We start from the raw sequence: 24,493 nt of genomic DNA on the forward strand, positions 1-24,493 counted from the left end.
AAATCCAATAGGGGCCTCAAGCCTAGGTTCAAGCACAAACTTGAAATTAAAATGGACTTAACTGTTCTAGACTAGGGTGAGCTGTTATCTATTTTATCACTCGCTTGTCAATTTTTCATGTGCCACCTTGCGATATCTCTCTTACTGCTACTGATCATTCTACTTCAGTATGCCCTGAATTCTCAACCAGACTATAAATTCCTTAAGGGTATAGATCAAGTTATGCTTCTCTAATTCCTTAAAAGTACTTAATAACAGTGCTATATACATAATAAATTTGTTTGCTGAACGTATTAATTAGTTCATACTATTCTCTGAGTTCAAGTTCAGAGGTATGGCACTTTTGTTTATTTCCAGAAGTGAGAAATTTAGCTCCACTTAGGGAGTGATTATCACCCTGACCATGATACACTTTTGACTTCAAATTTTCCATCAGCTTTATCATACTCCTGTCACTCCAAAGTACTTACATGATTTCAATCTCCCGGTCTTCATTAGACAAAACTGCCTATTAACTTTCATAAAACTGTACTTCTCTGTTCTTGCCAAACCACTCTTCAGTTCAACCAGCCAAGAATGTAACCTGCACTTCCCAACGACTCCCCTTACAATGCTCTCTCTGCCTGAGACAAATGCTCTTTTTCCTATCTCCATCCTTCAACCTTCAAGTTCCCTAGAATTAAGCCTTTCCAAAACTTACCACAGAAAGACTTTATCTCTTCTTTGACACTTTTGTATCTCTGTAATACCCTACATTTTATCTTGTAATCAGTTATTTAGCTTTTGGTCTCCTACACTAGACTGCAAATTCTTTGAGGACTAAGAATGTGCCTTCTTCAACTTCATGTATCTTGCAGTAATGTGTACTTTGGAGGTAGAGGCATTTTGTGTTTGTTCAATTAACAACACTGCAGTTTTCAGAAGTTACTGACTTAATCCTTATTATATTTCTATTCACTATCAGACTTGTTAACATCTCTATACACTGAAGAAGCCTAGTATTTTGTTTCTAATCATGACAAACACAGTAAAACTTTTTCAAAGATTTATTTTAAGCAACAGACTTAAAGTTTTATAGTCTGTCCTTCCATTTCTATGTAACAATTTGGGGCTACCTATTCCCCTATTTATATCTTTCTATTATATTCCTTCTTATAGGTCTCTGGATTAGGGCTCATGATGCCCTTTTCTTCACATAACTATAGTAATTCCCAGGTAACCCAGACTCTAGTATGGAGAATAGTGATACATACATATATATATGTTTTTTATATTCTTTCACTCTTGAAACTCCATAAATCAGGTTTTTAAGAGGAAATATCTCAAGTATTGTTTATTAGAAGGTCAATATGGAAAGAAATTCTTAGTGAACTTATCTACAAATTATGAAGCTCCCTTCCTAATATGGGTATACCTAATTTTCAAAAATATATACCTAATTTAAGCTGTCAAAATGTGCATCTCAAAATTTTAGGAATAGCACCAATATGAGAGCACCAAATTTTTATAAAACACAAACATTTACCGGAATGGACTTTTGTTTTGTGCTTCTTTAAATTTTTAATATCTGTGTAAGAATTTCCACATAATTCGCAGATAAATGGCCTTTCTCCTGAAAAGCAAGTTAAAAAGTTTAAGCTCAATATCTTAGAAGCTGCTAAGACAAAAATATCAATGCCTATGAACAAAGTGCAAACACTACTATACTGTTTAAATTTAGTTTTAAATGATCTTTTTAATCACTTGGTTATAATACAGTGAAATGAAAACTTCTATACATACTAGGCACTCCTTTACTTTATTACACAAAGCATCCCCATTTCTGGGAAAATGGAGCATGTTTATTAACAGAAATTTAATTACGCTTTTAATTCTATTAGACATTTAGTGAGTGCGAGTTATCTGCCAGACCCTAAGAGGAACAGCTAAGGGAAAAAAGTGTAATTATGGTTTCTGCTTTCTGGCAGCTTACAAATTAGAAAATCCTTTAAAAACGGTGACAGAATAAAATGCTACAAAATTGTAATTCCTCTGAAATAACAACTGTTCAATGCTTTATAAACAAAAAGCGTGAGAAAATAGATGCTTATTAAATGTCTACTAGGTGCTCACATTACTCTAGATAGGAATCGTGAGGAATAATTTTAAAAATAAAAAATCACAACAGTATATTTTCACTTTTGACTTCATTTCAAAATGGCATTTTCCTTTAATTTGTTCCATATTTTCTTCATACTACACAATACTATTACAAAAAACATGTCAATGCTAAAGTTCATTCTGAAAACTTGCTTACTGAACGCTATTTGATAAGAAAATATATTATCTTGATATTATCTATTCCTTTTCATTTCTTGGTATACCTGTGCAACTTAATCCAAATTAATCTAAAAACTATTATTATCTGGCATATTAGAAAGTCTATACAATTCTAGACCAAATTTAATTAATACTACTTCAAATAACTAAAAAAAAAAACCCAAAGCAAGTAAAGTTAATATTTATACATTACTATAGGTAGACTATGACTAGATACCATATAGTCCATAATGGTTTAAAAGTCAAGGTTTACATAAAAAGAAATTAGAGAGAACCAAAAATAATACGTTCTCCCTAAACACAGACCTGTATGGGATCGAAAGTGTTTGTTGAGCTCTCCTGAGGAAATAAAACTTTTCCCACAAATACCACATATGTATGGTTTTTCACCTAGATGGAAAATAAAAGATAGCGAAGTGGTGTACTATACCAATATAATATTTATCAATTACAATAATCTAAAGTAACCTGAATTTAAATTAAAACCTCTTTATATATTGTATTTTAGAGGTATCTTCAGTGTGAACCTACTTAGATGAACATTAGTAATTATTTTACACTGTTCATGTAACCTGATGCTTTTCATATAATAAAACTTGATTTCTGCAAAATTCTTCCAGTAGACTAGAGTTGGGCAAGAAGTTCAATTTTTATATGATTACAAACATATGATTAAAAATTCATCAATCCATTACTTTCATTCTTGCTATCTACTATATTAAGAAGAGTAAGATTATTTAGGAAAGATCTGTTTTTAAAGGTACCCTATCAAAACTGAAAATAAACTTGGAGTATGATTTGCTTCAAAACTGATACTCTGCCTCTGAAGTATCCATTTAATTTGCAAATCATAGAATGTCTGCATAGGAAAAGTCCTAAGAAGTCATAAAAATCTATGTTCTACCTAAACCCACCCTCACCCCATAATTTCACTCTACAGTTTTACCCAAGAAAAGTAAAACAGAGGCTAAGGAGTTTTTCTAAGGTCATAAAATATAACTCAAGTTTATATACTGTCAAAACTATCTGATTTTAATGTACACAAGTTAAATGTTAAAAAAAATTCCAACCACCATTATTACTCTAAAAAATAAATCTGCTTTAATAGCTAGTATTTATGTGAAAACCACAAACACAAAAAGCTTCAACAAGCACAAACGCAACAGATATACAACACAAAGTCTATAATCTATTTTCCTTAAGGGCTCAATTTCCCTTTTTCTTTCTTTTATTTACAGCTTTTCCTTATTTTAAACATCTGTCAAATTCTTACCTGTATGTTTTCGAGAATGAGTGATAAGAGAACTAGAGACAGCAAATGCCTTCCCACAAGTATCACACACATAAGGCTTTTCTCCAGTATGCCTACGAACATGATAGGTCAGTGTGCTGGCTTGAGCAAATCTCTGTCCGCACCTATCACAGACATATGGCTTCTCTCCACTATGCTTCCTATTCATAAATAAATATAAAGTTATAGGCTGGTAAGTAAAACAATTTGGGCCAGTCTCTGCAATAAACATCTTTCAAACAGTTTTCACGCAGTATTTTATTTCATCTTAACAGACCAAAAATACTATTTAAAATTAATAGTTTCAATGTAAACTGTCAAAAATAAATGTTTTGGTTGTTATCAAAAAACCTGTTCTAAAATTAGTTAACAAAAAATTGTGCCAAGCAATGAGGTATTACCTCAAACCAGTCAGAATGGCTAAATAAGTCAGGAAAACAAGTCAGGAAATGACAGATGTTGGTGAGGACGCGGAGAAAGGGGAACCCTCCCACGCTGTTGGTGGGAATGCAAGCTGGTGCAGCCACTCTGGAAAACAGTATGGAGGTTCCTCAAAAAGTTGAAAATAGAGCTACCCTACGACCCAGCAATCATACTACTGGGTATTTACCCCAAAGATACAAATGTAGTGATCCGAAGGGGCATGTGCACCCAAATGTTCATAGCAGCAATGTCCACAATAGCCAAACTATGAAAAGAGCCTAGATGTCCATCAACAGATGAATGGATAAAGAAGATGTGGTGTATATATATATACACACAATAGAATACTATGTAGCCATCAAAAAATCTGAAGTCCTGCCATTTGCAACGACATGGATGAACTAAAGGGTATTATGTTAAGTAAAATAAGTCAATCAAAGAAAGACAATTATCATATGATCTCCCTGATATAAGGAATTTGAGAGGCACAGCAGAGTCTTGGGGGGTAGGGAGGGGAAAAAAATGAAACAGGATGGGACCGGGGAGGGAGACAAACCATAAGAGACTCTTAGGAAACAAACTGGGTGGGGGACAGATAGGGTGGCTGGGTTATGGACATTGGGGAGGGTATGTGCTATGTTGAGTGCTGTGAATTGTGTAAGCCTGATGATTCACAGACCTGTACCCCTGGGGCAAATAATACATTATATATGTTAATAAAAAAAATTGTCATCATCTTTATATGGTTGTCAAGTATGCCCCTAATACCACAGGCAATTATTTTCACTTGTCCATTCATGCCTTTTTTTTTTTTAATAGATTTTATTTATTTATTTGACAGAGTTAAAGAGGGAACACAAGCATGGGGAATGGGAGAGGGAGAAGCAGCAGATCTCAATTCCAGCACCCCAAGATCATGACCTGAGCTGAAGGCAATCACTTAACAACGGAACCGCCCAGCCGCCACTCACTCACTCTTTAAAACTCTTTCCTTAAACCTCCAGCACCTCCTTACCCATCCTCATCCTTAGCCGATGTCCTTGCTTCCTGTTTTACTGAGAAAGTTTAAGCAATCAGAAGAAAATTTCCACCATCCCAACTCTCCACCTATAGAGGTACTCATGTATTTGCTGTTCTTTTCTTAACTCTAACATGAAGGTGACCGTTCATCTGAACTCAACTACTCCTATTTGCATAATGAAGATACTATCCTATCCCCCATTCCTACTCAGTATCACTCCTGTATTTTCCTCCACCATTCAGTTTTCCCATCCCATTGTATCACAGCATAAATATACTGAAGTCTTCAATCTTTAAAAAAAAAAAAAAAGACCCCTGACCTCTTTTGCTCCTCCATTTCTCTGCTCCCCTTTATCAAAAATTTGAGTCTCCAACTGTTTCCATTTTCTTATCTACTATTCTCTACTAGTCTCTGCTAACATTGCTTTTGTTAAGAGCACTGCTGACCTCTCTACTAACTTCAACTGAATTCTTAGTCTTTACCTCCCTATCATCAGAATTTGACAGAGCTGACTGCTCCCTTCTGGAATAATTTCCTTCACTTGGATTCCAGGGAAGTCTACTCTTGGTTTTCCTCCCAGACTGGCTGTTCCTTCCTAGTCACCTCTAGGTGACTCTGACTCAGTCCTCTGGTATCTTTTCTATCCACATTCATTCCCCTGGTGACCTCATTCATGTTATAGCCCTAAATACTATCAATACACTGAAGACGCCCAAATTTGTACCTTCAGCTCAAACCAGTCCCCTGAGCTACAGATTTACATAACCAATGTATATCTCCATTCAGATGTCTAATAATCACCTCAAATTTAACATGTTTGGATCTCCAGTCCCTCTTAAACTGCTCTATCCACGAATTTCCATTTCAGTTAATATTAATTCTATCTAAGGCTTGGGTCTGTAAGCCTCAGAATTATCTTTGATTCCACTCTTCTTTCCTCCTTTCATACCCAACATCCAATCTGCAGCAAAATCTGTTGTTCTACCTTTAAAGGTATGTCTAGAATCTGACAATTACTTATCTCTTCCACAGTTACCACTTTGGCCTATATCATTATCACTCTGACTTGGATTTTATCTATAGCTTCTTAACTGGTAACTTTGCTCCCATTCTTGCAATCTTACATTCTTTTTCTAATATTGCAGCCAGAGTCATATCCGTCAAATGTAAACAAGATATATTACTTACTTTTCAATCTCAAGAGTAAAAGCTTTATAATGACCTACAAAATCTTATACAATCTAGATGCCCTATCACCATTCTAATCTTATGTCTCTCCCTTATTTATTCCTCTCCAGTCACTATGGCTTCCTTCTGGTTCCTTGACTATGTTAAGAAAATTTAATGGTGGAGCCACAATTAGAACTCTGTCCTGAGTGCTAATAAAGTAGGCTATTCCAAAGACTATGGTGAATAACAGACTCAAAGACCAAACAACTCATTGTTTTGTTTTTTACCTTGCATGAATCTTGAGATTGCTAGAAGTTGCAAACTGTAAATTGCATACATCACATTTATAAGGTTTTTCCTCACCATGATGCATACGACTATGGAAGACCAGCTGGCATTTCTGAGCAAATCCTTTATCACACAATTCACATTTGTATGGCTTCTCACCTAAAAGAACAAGCAAATAAAATTTATATTTAAAAGGAGATATTGTTTGAGCTGCTTGAACCACATAAGCTTTCAAAAGAGTTCATCAACAGTACTATTTTCAGTATTCAGAAAATGTTAACTGCTAGAAGTAAAAAAAACAAATGGGATTTTTTTCCGGATTGTCTATTGAAAACATTAGTAGAATTAAAAGAAATCAGTGTTCTCATTTTATAATAGTGAAAGGTGATCAATGAGAGAAATACACATTGAATCTTAAAATGTACAAATCTAAGTGTACTGACAAAGGTTAACACAGAGGCTGAGGAATGAATGTGTGTGTAATTCTAAGAAACATGTTCAGAAGTTGACACTCTAGGAAGCAGAAGGTAAGATGGTTGGCGAAGTCTGAGAATTGTCCTGAGTTGTAACTACTTTTTCTCTTTATCAGTTCTCTTAATCTGTTTGTTAAATACTTAGCCTGCTAGAATCAAGTTTGTGTTTATTGTAACTATGAGAGAAAATGGCACAAAGACCTCAAACATTAGGACTTCAGAGTGATCAGCAGCAATAAAACAAATAACCATTAAATACTTGGTCACAATTACAAATAAATTTTCAACAATCTAACATGCATTTGTGAATGCAAGTATATACCAAATGTTGGTCAAAAACAGTCAACACTGCTTATTAATATGTTCTGTACAAAGATGTTATTTCAATATAAAAGCAATTTTATCTCCCACAAACCAGTCTTACCTGTATGAGTTCTTACATGCGTTTTCAGCTGGTTACACTGGGTAAATGCCTTTCCACACAAGTGGCAGACATAAGGTTTAACTCCTTTATGTATTCTCATATGCCTTCTCAAGCTGCTGGCTTCTGAGAACATTTTCCCACATGTGTTACACATTGGCTTGGCCTTGGAATACCTCTGATCCAGCTCTTCCCCAGAGCTCTCCAGCTCGTAAGAATTCTTGACACTGGCTATGTTAGACATAGAGTGTTCCTTTAGAGCACAGTTGGGTTGTGATTTTCCACGTTTCCGTTTCACTGTAACAGTCTGCACAATATCTTGTGCTGGAAAAGTATTTTCCACAACTGACGTCAACTCGAGTTCTGAATTATCATTTCTTTGTGAAACTTGATCTATTACAGGTGTGGATACTTTATTTGCATCTAAGAATAATTCAACAGACGCGTTCTCTAAAATGTCACTGGGATATTGCACTGTTTTATTCTGTCCTGTTTTCTGGGAGTTGAAGGCCTTCTTCTTCTTTTTAGTTTGAGATGACTTCTTTGCTAAAGCCCCTTGTTTAGGATTGGCCTGAACTAAATCTGTAGACAGTTCTGATTTTTCCCGACTGTTATAATCTCGTAAAGTAAGGAGACAAGTCTGTTGATTCAATTCAATGTTTCCAGTAATACTAGATATCTCTGTAGAAGAAGGATTAGCAATAAAAGCAAAATCTTCCATCTTTATTTTACATTTAGTGACCACCTCTTCCACCTTGAGATAGTCAGCAGCCTGGTGAATTTCTTTAACATTCCAACTGTAAGGAAACAAGGCTAAATGACAATATTCTGAACAAAGAAAAGCTATTTGTGAAAACAGAGCTGCACATAAATTTCAATGTCTTTTAAAAACCTAATGCAGCAAAATGATGAAAAAGGCATAACTAAAAGAACAAATTTACAAAAATTCATTCACTCATTCAGAATAACATGTAGGCAAAAATCTCCAGTTTTGCAACTTGAAAAGATGTAAACAATTCGTTACATACTACATTATGTACCACTATGAGAAAATAAGATGTTAAATAATAACTGTGTGTTTTAAAAAATACTGGCAACACAAAAAGTAGCTGTTGGCAACTTATTGCCTCCTCCCATTCATCCTGAGGCCTATTCAGATACAACCATCTTTTGTGGACTGACAACAGCGAGTCTAAAAAATTACTTCCTGTCATCTTTCTATGCTCCCCTGTGAGGGACCTTAACTGTGCTTCTGAAACTTTCTCATGCCTGTGAGTCACCCAGGTATCTTGTTAAATGTAGATTCAGATTCTGTGGGGAGGTCTGTGGTGGGACCTAAGTGTCTGCGTTTCTAATATACCTGCTGGTGATGCCAATGCTGCTGGTTTACTGATTATACTTGGAAGGAACAAGGATTTAGAATGCACTCAGCTCTAACAATCCTCGTGTGTGTGTGTGACTCAACTCATGTTAGTTGGAGAGTCTGTCATTACTAGAATTATATAAAAAGACTTAAGTTCACCCAGTTCAACATTCCAATCAATATTTACTAAGCATCTATCATGTGTGGTCCACTAAGAGGGATATTTAGAAATAGCAGATAGTCCCTGCCCTTCAGAAGTTTATATTGCAAAGAAAAATTGTTTGATTACTCTAGTACTGGCTCTGGCATTACAAGGTGAATTCATCACGGTCAGGACATTTAGGCACTTTGATTTTCTTAGCTATAAAATCTGAGAGTTGAGGGGTGCCTGGGTGGCTCAGTTGGTTAAATGTCTGCCTTCAGCTCAGGTCATGATCCTGAGAACCTGGAAGAGAGCCCCACATATGGCTCCCTGCTCAGCAGGGAGCCTGCTTCTCCCTCTTCCTCTGTGCTCTCTCCTTCCATCCCTCAAATAAATAAACAAAACCTTCATTTAAAAAAAATTTGAGAGTTGGGGCACCTGGGTGGCTCAGTGGGTTAAGGCCTCTGCCTTCGACTCAGGTCATGATCCCAGGGTCCTGGGTTGAGCCCTGCATTGGGCTCTTTGCTCAGCGGCAAGCCTGCTTCACCACCCCCTCCCCCACCGCCTGCCTCTCTGCCTGCTTGTGAGCTCTGTCAAATAAATAAATAAAATCTTAAAAAAAAAAATCTGAGAATTGAGTAACTACTAATATAAAAATATGACCCTTTTAAGTATCTGCAAATAAATATACATACACACACAGAAACACACCCTCCAAGCAAACTTACTACTTGCCATTTCCCCCAAATAATATTAAACTCTTCAGAAAAAAATGTATTTTCCCTGTCCCCTCTTCATTATACGTATAAACCAGAAAACGGTTTTAGTCACAGCTGATTAATATATAGTGCTATTAATACATCTTTAAAAAAAGAGTAAAATTTGAAATTAAAAATTAACTAGTGTCATAAATCACTCAGGTCTTCGAACATATACTACAATATCTATAGATCTCTATCCATTTTCTCATCATCTAATGAAAACTTCTTTCTTTCAAGTGCCACCTGTATGTTTCTTCTTCTTTTTTTTTTTTTTATTTAAGAAATTTGTCAGAGAGTGAGAACAAGCAGGAGAGGCAGGCAAAAGCAGGCTCCCTGCTGAGCAAAGAGCCCAATGTAGAGCTCAGTTCCAGGACCTGGGTGTCCCTGTTTCTTCTTTTTTAATTTAACATTACACTGGCTTTTTAAAAATTGCCTTTCGTTATATATATAATCATTTTTCAGCTCATTACAGATTAAGTAGGTTGATAGGCCAGTTTGGAAACCTAATCACAAGTTTAGGGAACATTTTATTTTCTGGGAAAATATGCCCTGAGTTCCTAAACATACTATAAACTCTTGGAATATAACCTACTTGCAAATGGAGTCTTTTCCCTAGATAAGAAAACATTACCTAAAGACTTCTTATGTCCCTCAGTTATAATTTTGGAATATATAACAAATGATCTTTATAATGAAGTTAATTCTCTATTTGCAAAGATAAAGCACAAATGCTCCAAATATAAACACAATCTTGTTCATCTTTTATACAAAGTATTTTGTTTTTGCCACATATACAGTAGCATTAACACTTTCTAAAAATGTTATGCTTTTCCTTAAGCATGTTTATTAATTTTGTTACAGTCTATTATTAAATTATAATAAATGAGAAATACCACTAGAACAAAACCAAATTTATCACTCATTATACTAAGGCCTCCAATTATAATTGTGACTTAGTGTTCCATAAAATGAACCACCAAACACATAACAAGGTCTGGTAGCATTTAAGCCCAATACAAATTAGCACTGAGTGGCACATTAATTGTTCAGTACGGATACAGTATTTCATACCAATTATTCATCTATTTCATAGAGAGCCTATCATCTCAGTTACGGTTAAGAGAACCAATCAGCATCTGTTCACATCAATAACTGCTTTTGTTTACAAGCATGAAGTTACAGTGCTTGCAAACTTGCTTTCATCTTTTAAACAGTCACTGAAAGTCATTTAACTACACAGTGCCAGATATATGGCTAAACACTTTACATGAACAGTTCATTTAATTCTTAGGACATGTCTATGCAATCCGTAATAATTCATTTTACATACAAATGAAGGCTAAGAGGTCCAAAAAAAAGCTAACTTGTACAAGATCACAGTGTTTTAGAACTACGATTTGATCAAGGAAATCTGGCTCATGAGTCCACTTAATTCTTTATTTTTTTTTCCACTAAATTTAATCACTAAGTTATATACAGACTTTCTACTTTTGATGTAAGCCTTCTCGCATCTGTGGCTGGGCTCAAACAACTAGTTCCCAGGAAAGGTATGTACCAAAAAATCTTAATTTGAAATTAAAAATTAACTAGTGTCATAAATCACTCAGATCTTCAAACATATACTACAATATCTATAGATCTCTATCCATTTGCCAAGAGCAAAAATCTAGCTCTTTTCACATTAGTCCTTTGCATGAAGGCTCAAAGTAAGATGCTCTTCAGTGTGTTCAAATCAATTCAAGATTGTTCTGGAAAAGTTAATTGAGAAAGGGAAACTACTAAATTGAAGATCAACCCAAATTCACTAGTTTTATGGTTATTTTATATTACATATTCTAAATATTTAAGTAAGAGGCACCTGTAGAGTCAACTATTCAGTAAATTTAAATAATCTGTCATGTGGGTTAATCTATGACACTGGTCTGTTCCTTTAATCAATTCATATAGAACTGACTCAAAGATGTCATCACCCCAAAATTTAAAAATAATTCCAAACAGTACAAATGTTTTCTTTTCAAAAGGATTAAGGAACATCCTGCTTCTAGCTTTTTAAAGAATAAGCTGCAGTGTAAAACAGAGAGAAGGATTCTGCTTACTGTGTTATGTGTATATATATAGAGAGAGATCATCTAGAAAAGAATGAATGAATATTTAATCGAAATGTTAACAATGATTATCAGTGGGTGGCAGAATTTCAGGTGTTTCCTTTTGGCTTCTTTCCTAATTCTCCAAAAATTGTGGAGTTAAAGGAAGAGGAGAGTAGAAAAGGGTAGATAAATGAAACTAATATTCATCAGGAGGAGGGCCTTCAAGTAAATCCTTGATCTTTACAGTAACACCAAGGTAGTTATTACCATCTCACTTTTATAGATGGGGAAACTGAGGCCCTCAGAGGTTGCATCTTGCTCAGAGACAGTGACTGACAGGATAGACCTAACTCTAAAGCCCATAATCTTTTCATGTCAGATTATGATCTAGTCATGTTCACACTTTCATAAGAGATAAAGAAAACAGGAGTAATTTGATAGGTTTCTCTTCCACCTCCACATTTCCCTCCACAACTAATAAATGCATTAGTATTAAACTAATTATGTAGTTCACTATGCATGGGAGACACACAGCACCTACATTATCAAATTCCTCAGAATCTACTTCTTGTTAGTGCAGTGAGAGCATTAAACATTTCAAAAAAGCATTCTAGCACCTCAGATCTGATTTAAGCATTAGCACTGATAGCTTTACAGAGATAACAGGAACCACTGCCATTTACGCTCCAAGGAAATTATTTTCCTGAAACAAGATCAGGAAGAGGTCCTGCACATTGCTATCTATGGTTAGAAATGGGAGTATTACCAAATGAACAGAGGCTTATCCTTCTTTCTTCATCTATACTCCCTTACCTCCACCACCATAAGAGGTAGGGGACAGAGTGAGAGAGGGAGAAGAGCAGAGGTACATAAAGACCAAAGAAACTGGAATTCACTTAGAATTCATTGTATATGTTCCTCATGTTTTCATAACTGAAATCACAGGCTTTATTTCAGTAGATAAATCAAATGTGTCAGAAACAAGGCTTTAATCTTATTAACGCCTGTGCCTTTTGTGCTTAAGAAATGCAGTCTGTTCACCCCAAATCAGTAATACTGACTTCTTTATTAAAAACAACAACAGTATTGTACACATGACTATAAGAAGACTCCAAGTTAAGGGACTGAATGGAAAAAATACAAGTCTACTTTATCCCTACAGAATGCTGACTAGCTTTTATAAGTGAAAATAAAATGTGTACTTTACCTGTCAAGATTTAAAGTTCCTGTGTATATGAACTCCAACAGTTTCTGAAATCCATCAGCCTTCACCTGACTCTGATCAAGGAACACATTGTTCTCAGAAGTGCTTCTGTAGATTGCACCAAAATACTCACTAAATGAGGCAAGCACATTCCTATGAGCTTTAAACTGGAATTCCCCAATCACCACAGTGCAGTCACAAAGAAAACCTGCTTCCCGCTGTTTGTTCAGTCTCTCTAAAAGGTGCTCACAGTGGTGCGAATACTGCATTTTGGTATCAGAATGGAATTTTACCCTTGTTCTAAAAGACAAAAAGAAATAGCAAGTCAGTAACCCTAAGTTTTCATCAAACATCTCACCCAAGCAATTGGTAAGGGGAGAAGGGACATGGGACAGAACATGGACAAAAACAAAGTCAGTTCTCATTTACTGCCTCCCCCAACGAAAATTCTTATCAAACAGAATAGTTTAAAATGCTGAAGGGTAAGTTCCTGTCTATGTTACATCTTGGACAACTAACACAATCCTTGGGTCACATAAATAAATGGCGATAAATGAAAACACTTGCATGACCTGAAAAAAAGCACCGCAAAATTTCACGCTTTTGCAGAAATAGAACCTTCAGACTTTCAAGCTCAGTTCGCACGCACATGCTGGGGAAAAAAGACAACAAACTACTAAGAAATGACCCCCTTTGAACAGATGGCGAAAAAACACGGTACGAGTTCTTTAAAATTGCTCTCAAATCACTAAAGCAGTTAGTTTCCGTAGTGCACAGCTGCTTTAAAACGCGAAGTGGGTACCCAGGCGCGGAGAATGAGCAGAGCCAAGAGTTGTCAAGGTTCCGTCACTCGCCCGGAGGAAGCCACACCCCCTTTCTTCCCACTTCTCCATTCCCGACCGCAACGGAGAGTGACAACCAAAGCCAACGTCTCCCGGCTTGTGCCGCACTGCCCTTCGCCCAGCTCCCACTACCTCCAGTTCCCACAGCAGAGGTTGTGGCCAAGGCCAACATCGGGCTGCCTCCTCGAGCTTTCCACGTTAATACCTTCTCCCCGACCTGAACTGGAACTCCAAAAAGAGTGCCCTCCGATGGCCCAGGGTCTAGAGAGTGGGACTGGCAATCTAAGGGGTGAAAAAAGAACTCACCTAAAGCAAACCAAAGGGGAACAGTTTCTTCACGCTCTCTCCGCCATCTTGGAAGGACGTCACCGCGCCCCGCTCCGCCTCTTCCTTTTTTCTCTACGAAGACATCATATCCGGCCCGGGCATTCCATGGAAACGCAGGAGGCTCTGGGACTGTGGAGGTCCGAGCCTGGCGAGGACCGGCCAGTGTGGTCCGGAAATTCCACTCCTCAGCATAGTAGGGTCCCCGGCGAAACCGCAAACGTCATGAATACGGGACTTAAGGCTTGTTCACAGCGCCGCGCTTGTCTTCCTCATTCTGAACATTGTGGTCGGCCGTCGGCATCTCTTCGACGGCCCGCGGTTGGGCTGCACCTCTCCGAGGCCCTCTTTCCTGGAGCCAGAGTGTGCACTGCATGCTGGGGCTTGTAGTTCCTCTTCTTCTCCCATCATCCTCCCCTTCCTCGGGACCCCGCGAGTGCAGGCAGCTTGTGTACTTAGGCTCCTGGCCATGGGAGATTTTCAAGCTGAGACAGATCACCCCTTTTCAGTTTACGTACCCGAAAGCTCTTGGGACCCCCCTGGGTTTGGTTTGCATCAGCCGACTGCAGCTTAGTTTCCAGGATATCCTTACCTGTTACAAGTCTGAGATGCAGCAAAGCGGAGCAAAGCAGTAGGGTACACTGGGCACGCGCAACATTGCAGGAAGGTGGGCTTTATACCGGAAGAGGTTCTGCGTCTGGACCAGAAAAATTTTAATATAATGATTTACATCGAATGCAGATTTTGTACAGTGAAGGAAAAGCATGCCAGATATCTGCGTAACATACAAACGTTAATATGTTAGTTAATATGTTAATATGTTAGGGTGAATTTTTCCGTAGTTTTTGGTGGGCGTCATAAGCCTCGGAAAAACAAAACTTCATTTTTTCTTGTTAAAAGTTGTGTCAGGGGCGCCTGGGTGACTCAGTCGTTAGGCGTCTGCCTTCAGCTCAAGTCCTGGTCCCAGGGTCCTGGGATCGAGCTCCGCATCGGGCTTCCTGCCCGGCGGGAAACCTGCATTCCCTCTTCTACTCCCCCAGCTCCCGTTCCTGTCCTGGCTGTTTCTCTGCCAAATAAATAAAATACTTAAAAAAAAAAAAAAAAAAGAGTAGTGTCAGGACTTTAGGATATTTACTTATGATTTCGTTTTAAAGGACAGCAACTGCAATTTATTCGTTTCTTCCGAGATTTTTCCAATTACATTCTGTTTCCTCTTTAGCTTCTTTTCTCTCGTCTGTAAAAATCATATTTGTGGATAAAGTCACTATCATTATGTTTATAACAGAAAAAAGTTGAGTTGGGTTCTTGATTTCATCTTTCTGATTTCTTTTATATTTTGTCGGAACCCTTTTCAGTAGAAATAGTTATGAGTCTACCAGGTGTTAAGCATGACACCAACTATGCATAGTATGAGTAATATATGGTCTCTTGGCGTTTAGGGGAATTTGCAATCTGAAGGGGAGAACTAATGGAAAATTAAATAACTTGTAATACAAAGAATGCTCAGGAGGCAACAGGGCTAACAGTTTTTAACACCGTGTTTGAGCTCCTCTCTAGGTTGTACATTACATTATTTATCAGTAGTTGTTTGGGAGTTGAAATTTTTTTTTCTAATTTTGAAACATTTCTGCGTCTCCAGTGGTCAGTGGAAACATTTGCTGAATAAAATAACCAAGGTGAAAGTTCAAATTTATACTGTTCCACAAGTTTGTATTTAGATTGTCTTTTAGAAAGCTAGATCGGTAAAAAGGACATGGCCCTGTTTGAGGAAGCCCGGTAGTAAAGAAAAAAGTAGGGCACTTGTTTCCGCCCGGTTTCGAACCGGGGACCTTTCGCGTGTTAGGCGAACGTGATAACCACTACACTACGGAAACTTCGCTGCTTCTTTAGCTTCAGAATGGCCTAGATATGGATGTACTTCCCTGGACTTCCCGGCACTTAAAGCAGTACTAAGGTAGCTTTTAATAGAAAAAAAATACAAACAAACAGAAAAGGAAAAATGACTACACTTTTAATTGTGTGATGCCGAAAGTATTTTGAAAGTTGGAATTTGCGTGCGCTCCCCGTCCCTCCCCTCCCCCCGGCCCCCAGGCCCCTAGGGAAGGACCGCTGCAGAAACCAGGCACTGGCTCCTTGCACTTCCTTTTGGTACACTCTCTTCTGTGGGAAAGAAATGTTTTATTGGGCATTCTCTCCCCGCCACGCAGTGCTGAGAAGCCCGGGGCAAGTGCGGGGCTTCGTTGAAGTCCCCCTTCTTGCAGTGGTCTGCAGCAGCAAACGCCACCTCTGTTACTTAGTAACTTGACCCTTCCAGTCTCTGGTGGAAGGACGGGCTTTTTTGAATTTCCTCCCCTGCTCTCATAGACCAACCAGAGGTCCGAACTTGCCTACTTTAAAATTCTCTACACAGTGTGTAGAATTAAGGGGATAAAAAAATCAAGCACCAAGATGCACTTTTTGGCACGCAGTGTACTTAAATTATTCTAATCTTGCACTTCACATGACCGAGCTTTTCTTGTAAACAGGCAGACACGTCCTTATGCCTAAAAATCAAGTATTTTTAGGAAATGAGAATGACCTTCCATATCACACAAGGGATAACCAGCTGAGATTCTTAAAAATCAATCAATCAATCAAAAGAAAAAAAAAAGCAAGACTCTACCATTTTGGTTTTGAGTACATTTTGCTTAGAAACTGCAGGAAAGAAACACAATAAAGTATTTGCCCATCATATAGAAACAATAATAAAAGTATATAAAACCCACTTTTTTTTTTCTTTCAAGATTTTATTTAAATTCAAGTTAGTTCACGTATATTATAGTATCAGTTTCAGGGGCAGAATTTAGTGATTCATCTGTTGCACATAACACCCAGTGCTCATTATATCATGTGCCCTCCTTAATGCCCATCACCCAATTATCCCATCCCTTCCCCCCTCCCCTCTAGCACCTCTCAGTTTGTTTCCTATATTTAAGAGTGTCTTAAGGTTTGCTTCCCTGTCTTTACCTTATTTCATTTTTCCTTCCCTTCCCCTTTGTTCATCTGTATAAAACCCACGTTAAATCACAGCATTTTTTTCCTTTTTCTTTTCATAAGTTGAGGGTTTCAGAAGCTTCTTCTGAAATTCAGCTTTTTCGACAACTTTCCCCTGTTTCTCTCCACCTTTTCCTACTTTCAAGGGCACATTCCAGAGCTTTCCATGGACAGATGCCTATTAGGCGGAATTTAAAAGCTTTGGAAAAGAAAATTATTTTCATGGCCCACCCAGGTATTAGAGAAAGCCACTTGTAAAGGGTTAGATTTTTATCTTCAGGGAAGAAAGTTGGGTTTTCCTGATACTGGCATCCCTGGATTCCAGGGGGTGGCAAGTGACCCAGCCCCTGTGAGAGGCAATCGGTGGGCAGTACTTTGGAGAGTCAATGGGCCAGGCCTCTCCCTGCCCCCTGCGCGCCCTGGCCAGGGCGCAGGCCTAGTGGGGCAGGCCGGGGCCTCTGTGACGCGACGTTCCAGGTGGTGGGTCTGTTAACTCTGTCCAGGGCCTGTGCCCCGCACTTTCCGCCCCAGTGGCGCAGCCCACAGGCAGGGTGGCCGGTGTGGCCAGGCGACAGGAGGCAGCGGCGGCATGAGCTACTACCAGCTACCAGTGGTGATCGACAACGGCTCGGGAATGATCAAGGCGGGCCTGGCCGGCTCGCGGGAACCCCAGTTTGTATACCCGAATATTATCGGCCGAGCCAAAGGCCAGAACTGGGAGGCCAAGAGCGCGCTAGAACTGTGTGTGGGCGATGAGGCGCAGGAAAGAAGACACTCACTGTCCATCAGGTATAGCCTTCTCCCAGCAGGCAGGACCCACTAGGGGCAGGGGGAATCCAGATGAGGGGCTCAAAGTTGCCAGGATATGGAAACGAGGAACAGGAAAGTTTCAGCCCGCTGGTGCAGGCCACAAATCTCCAAGGGGTGCTAAACATCCAATAGTGAACATCACTTGCTCTCGGTATCTAAACAGATGTATTCAAATGTATAAAGTTATTCATAAAATATAAGTTCATTAAGAATATCACTTAATTCATAGTACCCTCATCATGTGGGTTTCTTTAATTAATTGATTTTAAAACTGTACTATTATGTAAAGATTTCCTGATTTTTTAAAAAAAGATTTTTGTGGGGGCGCCTGGGTGTCTCAGATGTTAAGCATCTGCCTCCCACTGGGGTCATGATCCTGGTCCTGGGATCAGCCCTTCATCGGGCTCCCTGATCCCAGGGAAGCCTGCTTCTCACTCTCCCACTCCCCATGCTGTGTTCTCTCTCTGGCTGTGTCTCTCTCTGCCAAATAAATAAAATCTTAAAAAAAAAAAAATTATTTGTCTTCTAAAGGGGGGAAAAATGGAAATCAACAAAAATTGCAGAGGAAGGGAGTAGCTATGCTAACTGTTGCTGGCAGTTACCTTTTCTGACTGGCAGTCACTGCCCTAGAAAAATTAAAAGCTGTCATTGTAAAAAAACAAAAACAAAAACAAACAACAACAAAAAACAAAATAGCAAAACCTGCTGCCATTTATCTTATTGCTTTTCCTACAGCTACCCAGTGGAGCGTGGTCTGGTTACTTCCTGGGGAGACATGGAAATCATGTGGAAGCATATCTATGATCATAATCTGAAGCTAAAGGCCTGTGATGGCCCAGTCTTGATTACCGAGCCAGCACTGAGCCCACTGGTGAACCGGCAACAGATCACTGAAGTGTTTTTTGAGCATTTGCAGGTTCCTGCCTTCTATATGTGCATCCAAGGGGTGCTTGCTCTCTTTGCCGCTGGCTTCACAACTGGCTTTGTGTTGAATTCAGGTGCTGGGGTGACTCAGTGTGTGCCCATCTTTGAGGGTTACTGTCTGCCTCATGGCGTCCAGCAGCTAGATCTGGCAGGCCTTGACCTCACCAACTACCTCATGATGCTGTTGAAGGACCATGGCATCATGTTGCTTAGTACTGCGGACAGAAAGATTGTTGCAGACATTAAGGAAACCTCTTGTTATGTGGTAATGAACTATGAAGAGGAAATGGCCAAGAATCCTGAGTCTGTAGAGAAAGTTTACCACCTGCCTGATGGAAAGATGATCAAGCTCCATGACCAGCTCTTTCATTGTCCAGAGGCCCTCTTCTCTCCACATCTTATGAACCTTGATACCCCTGGCATCGATAAGTTGTGTTTCAGCAGCATAATGAAATGCGATACGGATCTGAGGAATTCGTTTTTCTCTAATATTGTCCTTGCTGGGGGATCAACCTCTTTCCCTGGTTTGGACAAGCGGCTAGTTAAAGATATAGCAGATATGGTACCTGCCAATACGCCTGTGCAGGTTACAGCTCCCCCAGAAAGGAAACTGTCAGTGTGGATGGGAGGCTCTATTCTTGCATCCCTGTCTGCCTTCCAGGACATGTGGATCACCGAGGCAGAGTTTAAAGAAGTTGGACCCAATATAGTACATCAAAGATGCTTCTGAATACAGATGAAATGGTTAGAAAAAAATGTTTTGAGTATTTGTGACAGAAAACTGTATATTATAAGTACCTGGGGGAACAGGAAGTATTTGAATTATTGGACTGTCCATGTCTCTTGCATTTCTATGTTGGGGGAAAATAATGGTAAAGTAAACCATTGAGTAGAGCCAAATTAAATGCTAGAGGAAACTATTCTTGACCTTGGAGATCTTGTACTTCCTTTGGAAAAAGAATAATTTGTAGTACAACATGTGTGCCAAATGAGTGATATAGATTTAAGTTTGTTCAGGTTTATGGAAAGAAGGTTGTTGTGAGGAAAGATTTTATAGCAAAGGTATGCCATGATGAATGGGGTGGCATTAGAATGGGTGTGTGGTAGAGGAGGAGGAAGAGGGCAGATATCCAGAAAAGCATAATGGAAAAGAGCCAGGGTCTCCGGACGAGAATGAACAAAGCATATTCAAAGCACGCTTACCAGACTGGTGGTAGTGAAACGAAGGTCTCACAGGGAACAGGCTAAGAGCAAGTCTTTGTGTTAAATGTCCCATAGACAGAGGGGAATAATTAAAGACAAAAAGCAGGAGACACAGGCAATTAAGATGAATGTGGTTGTAGTTTGGAAGATAAATTGGACTGGGAAGGCCCTGGAGATTTGATCAGTTAATTTATTAGTCTAGATATAAAGTAGTCAAGTTTTATACTCAAGATTATAGGCAATAGGAATTAAAAAGAAGAAATTGCAAAAAACTGACAAGTCTTGGTGTCAAATTAGATATGAATGGTAGAAGAAAGGTGTAAAATGACCTGGGTTCCTGATAATGACGGCACTATTAACATAAGTATTTCATATCTGCTCTATACACTGCACTGTGCTAAGTGCAATGAATGCTCAATTAGGAGTCAGAGCCTTTCCTTAAGAAGCCAGCAGTCTAGTATTAGAGGTGAAATTTTTACCTTAATTATAGTAATACTGGATAGAAGTGATTTAATGTTCTCAGAGAAATATGAAATGCTCTGGGGCTCAACGGAGGAAAATACCTTGAAGGCTCATGGTAGACTTTTCTAGTAGACTTAGGTTTGGGGCTGCGCTTGAAAGACAGCTGGAACTGAAACCCAATGCAATGCCCTTTCCTCAGAATTTAGGGACAGCCTATATGGATTTCGGTCCAGGCTCTACCACCTACCAACTGCACCACAATTTGAAGATCAATTTCTTCATCCATAAAGTGGGGCTGCTGATCTCTGTCCGTCTCACAGGGTCATTGTGGGGTTCAAATGGGATAATGTCCCTAGAGATATTTTCAAAATACAATAAAAGGTTTTCTTGGTTATAGAATTAGATAACTTATAGGTCCAACTCAGATGCTACTTCCTCCACGCAGCCAAAATTCATTTTGTACTCCAGCATATTGCATTACTTGTACTTCTATTGACCACTTAATTTATGCAGCCTTACTTGGTTTGCTTGTCTTTCTCCTGCACTAGCTATGTTCTTAGAAGTTAGGGATTGCAGAATTTCCCTTTTCATCTCTATCTCCCTCCCTGATGCTCTCTATGGTGCACTCCCGGTAAGTATGTAGAGATTTAGAACTGACCAGAAGCATACTCTGGGCAGTGGGAACGTTAGTGCAAAGGCTCCAAGGTGTAAAAACAATGGGCACATTGTACAAGTAGCAGTAAGTAGACCTGAGTCAAGCATTTGTGAAGAGATGCATTTTGTTCCTTGGTACTTCTCTCCCACTTTAGTGATTGTAAGCAAACCTAGATTGGATAAAGTGTGGAAAATAATTCTCTGAGGGCAGTTTGAACAGTTGATGCTGCACTCACTAGATTCAAAATCACTGTAGAGAGCATGAACTCACTTTTCACTTTAGAATTCTTAAAGTGCTTTTTTTTTCTAAAAGAAAATAAGGCTACCTAATTATCTGACTTCAACTTCGACATCCCAGAGAGATGGGCAAGACAAGTCTTACTACTATTTTACAAATTAAGAAATTGAGATTTAAACAGGTTAGTAGTTTAGACTTAAGTTTAAAGTGATCCCACAGTAGCTTGCTACATTAGGCAGGCGAACGATCCTTAAGCATGGTCTCAGGTAGTTAACCCAACAACCAACCTGGACTATTCTGCACTGACTCCAGCCTCTAACATGGGGTCATAGATGATCCTTCTCAAATAATCTAGGGATAGAGAATAAAATTAGAAAATCATGTTTGTATTTTCCCTGCCCTTACAATTTTTGGAAACCGATGCCCCTAACATTTAGCTTTTCTCTCAGATTGACGTGTCCACAGCGACAGCTCCCCAGAATTCACCCAATGCAACATGAATTCAACAATCAGGATCTGCCAGTTGTATGTAAAACAGTATTACACCGGCTATTATGGAAACCCGCTACAACTTATGGTGGATTGTTCTTTTTTAAACTAGTCACAATATTAAAGCAAAGTCAACGACTGAGAAGCTTTTATTCGTAATAAAAGGTAGATTCCATCCTGAATGTTAAAATTAAGAACGAAGTAGTTATACTTAATAAAACCCATTCTTTGTTCAAGGAGAAGTTGGAAGAGCGGCATTCTAATGAGAGAGGAGCAGGGTAGGAACTCCAAGGCGGTCCAAGGAGCTGCGCCAATATTCTGGTTTAGTCAAGGCTGTCCGAGAATCTATTTTTTTAAAGATCTCTAACAAATGTGAGTTACGAATCCCTGTTCTGTTTCCCCGGCCCTAAAATTTTTCTGTGAACTCCACTTTTTAAGGTGGTTGAGCGCACCGTGTCCGGTCCGTAGGGGATGGAAAACGGAGCCGAGATTTACTGCAACTTTCCACTTTTGAAGCACGGACGGAAAAAAACACACAACACGCTCCCTAAGGAACGTGGAGGAGGGGCGCGAGGGTCCGCATGGCAGGAAATAGAACTTGGCGGGGAGTGGGGGGAGTGCCGAGGCCGGCTCTCGCGAGAGCCGAGACAGGGGCCCCGGCCAATCGGCGCGGACCGCGGCCGCTCCCTTTATAGGGAGACGCGGCCGGGTGCAGTTCGGGTTGCGGAGGGTGGGCTCGGGAGGGGTGACGGTCATTTTCTGTCTAACCCTAACTGAAACGGGCGTAGGCGCTGCGCTTTTGTTCCCCGCACGCTGTTTTTCTCGCTGACTTTCAGCGGGCGGAAAAGCCTTGGCCTACTGCCACACACCATCCAGTTTGGAGCAAACAAAAAATGTCAGCGGCTGGCCTGCTCGCCCCTCCCGGGAGCCTGCGGTGACTCGCCCGCTTAGCCCCCGCATCCCGCCTGGAGGCCGCGGTCGGCCCGGGGCTTCTCCGGAGGCACCCATTGCCGTCGCGAAGAGTTGGGCTCTGTCAGCCGCGGGACCCTTGGGGGCCAAGGGCGAGGCTCTGGCCGCAGGGAGAGAAACGGAGCGGGTCCCCTCGTGCGGTGCGCTTCCCTGAGCTGTGGGACTTGCACCCGGGACTAGGCTCACACACACGCCGCCTGCAGAGGGTCTGCTGGAGGCCCGCAGTCGACTTTCCCACGGGAAGGGGTTGTGGGCACTCCTTTTGTGCGCTTCGGTCTCCCTTCCCCCCTCAGTGGTGGGCCTGTGGATCCCCAGACTTGCGGGCTGGACCAGGGTGCGTGCAGATTGGTAGAAAGATAGGTGGAAGTGCATTGAGCCAAGCAGCTAGCTAGCCATTCTTTTGCAGGATTTTTGTCTTAATGCCCCACATCTGGTTTTGTTGCGCATTTATATTTCACGTATTTTCTGCTCTGCGGATTTTGAACTTTCTGCCATAACAAAAGTAGGTTTCTCTGTGTCCTCAATCGGGTGCGAGATTTTTAAACATTTCGTAAGCATTTGTTAACTAAAACTAGTGTGTTGTCAAAACATGAAAATTGCGTTCATAAATGGTGGTTGCGTTTGACTTTTCCTCTGCCTCTGGATGCGAAGTATTAGGTGGTGACAAAGAAGTTTACAAAGAAATACATTCCCTGCCCCCACTGAATCTGGTTTTCTTCCAGAAAAAATAAGTTGGTGGTCCACTAGGTTAAAAGAAACAACCTACAGGCCCTTTTGCCCACTCATCCCCAAAAGCTAATTCCTAATTCCAGGCTTACGTACTGGATTCTTCCCAAATCTGTGCCTTCACCTCCTTAAGAGGGCTATTCTGTGGTCAGTTACTGGGAGAGATAATAGCCAGCGGCGTGCTGGCTTACAAAGGCAAATGATCCGGGTGATACCCATCTCAAATCTGACATGACAATGGGAACAGTAAGTCAGGAGGACCAGGTCAGCAAATTTGTAAATGTGTAGGTCAGCCCATTACCCAAAATAGGGCCCTCGGTGTTGTCTAACACAGTTTTTAACCCTATAAAAGGAAAAATGAGAAATGGGTTATGGGAAAAAACTGAAATTCACTGTTGCTGGTAATGTTCTCTAAGTAAAATGAAAAAAAAAAAATTCCCCAGTCAGCATAGTTTTGTGGAAAGGACACAAGGTGAGTAACCAAGTGAAGTCTAGTTCTGATTTTTTAGATTCTTGAAGTACCTAAGTATCACTAAATTTTCTTTTACTCAGAAGTTGATCTTTGAAGTCCCTTGAAGTTTGTCTGGGTTCCTTGAACTAAAAATAAGTCTTTTGTTCCTGCTCCCTCTAGTGGTACTTTAGCTTCTCCACATCCATAAAATTGGTGGTGGTATGAGGCCTGAGGCAAGGATGGCCATCTACTGGGAATGTTTTTAGCTCATTTTTAAAAAAGAAAATGTAATTGAATAAATATAATTAAAAAATAAGTCCACAGCTGTTTTTTTTGTTGTTGTTGTTCTCATATTTGAAGTCCTCCCTCTGGCTAGTATCTTGTAAACATTCCAAAGGAAAGGTC

At 39.7% G+C, this 24,493-nt stretch overlaps 2 protein-coding genes and 1 non-coding gene across 8 annotated transcripts in view; 1 reads left to right on the top strand and 2 right to left on the bottom strand.

The window, feature by feature from the left end:
- The window catches only part of MYNN (myoneurin), a 41,049-nt gene extending 26,266 nt beyond the window's left edge, over positions 1-14,783 (bottom strand). For 4 of the 6 annotated variants that reach the window (XR_004285422.1, XR_004285419.1, XR_004285423.1 and 1 more), the window contains exons 1-7: positions 14,112-14,781; positions 12,967-13,263; positions 7,410-8,203; positions 6,512-6,671; positions 3,593-3,771; positions 2,626-2,709; positions 1,526-1,612 (exon numbers count right to left, since the gene is read on the bottom strand). Coding sequence is in view for 2 of the 6 variants with exons in the window: in XM_032341598.1 (XP_032197489.1) it covers positions 1,526-1,612; positions 2,626-2,709; positions 3,593-3,771; positions 6,512-6,671; positions 7,410-8,203; positions 12,967-13,232 (1,570 nt within the window). In the remaining 4 variants the exon portion in view is untranslated. Of the gene's footprint in view, positions 23-1,525; positions 1,613-2,625; positions 2,710-3,592; positions 3,772-6,511; positions 6,672-7,409; positions 8,204-12,966; positions 13,264-14,111 lie in introns of all 6 variants that reach the window. The other 2 variants (XR_004285424.1, XM_032341614.1) reach the window with 2 other exon arrangements.
- Positions 14,784-15,930: 1,147 nt separating this feature from the next.
- Positions 15,931-16,003, bottom strand: TRNAV-AAC. The gene has a single exon. It is a non-coding gene; the product is annotated as a tRNA-Val (tRNA).
- A 1,641-nt stretch (positions 16,004-17,644) lies between these two features.
- On the top strand, positions 17,645-19,817 carry ACTRT3 (actin related protein T3). Its single transcript, XM_032341660.1, has 2 exons — positions 17,645-17,951; positions 18,708-19,817. The coding sequence occupies exons 1-2, from the start codon at positions 17,752-17,754 to the stop codon at positions 19,624-19,626; spliced, it is 1,119 nt and encodes a 372-aa protein (XP_032197551.1). The 5' UTR covers positions 17,645-17,751; the 3' UTR covers positions 19,627-19,817.
- The last annotated feature ends 4,676 nt before the right edge of the window (positions 19,818-24,493 follow it).

Source organism: Mustela erminea, chromosome 1, assembly GCF_009829155.1.
Source record: "Mustela erminea isolate mMusErm1 chromosome 1, mMusErm1.Pri, whole genome shotgun sequence".
Classification (NCBI taxonomy): Eukaryota; Metazoa; Chordata; class Mammalia; order Carnivora; family Mustelidae; genus Mustela; species Mustela erminea.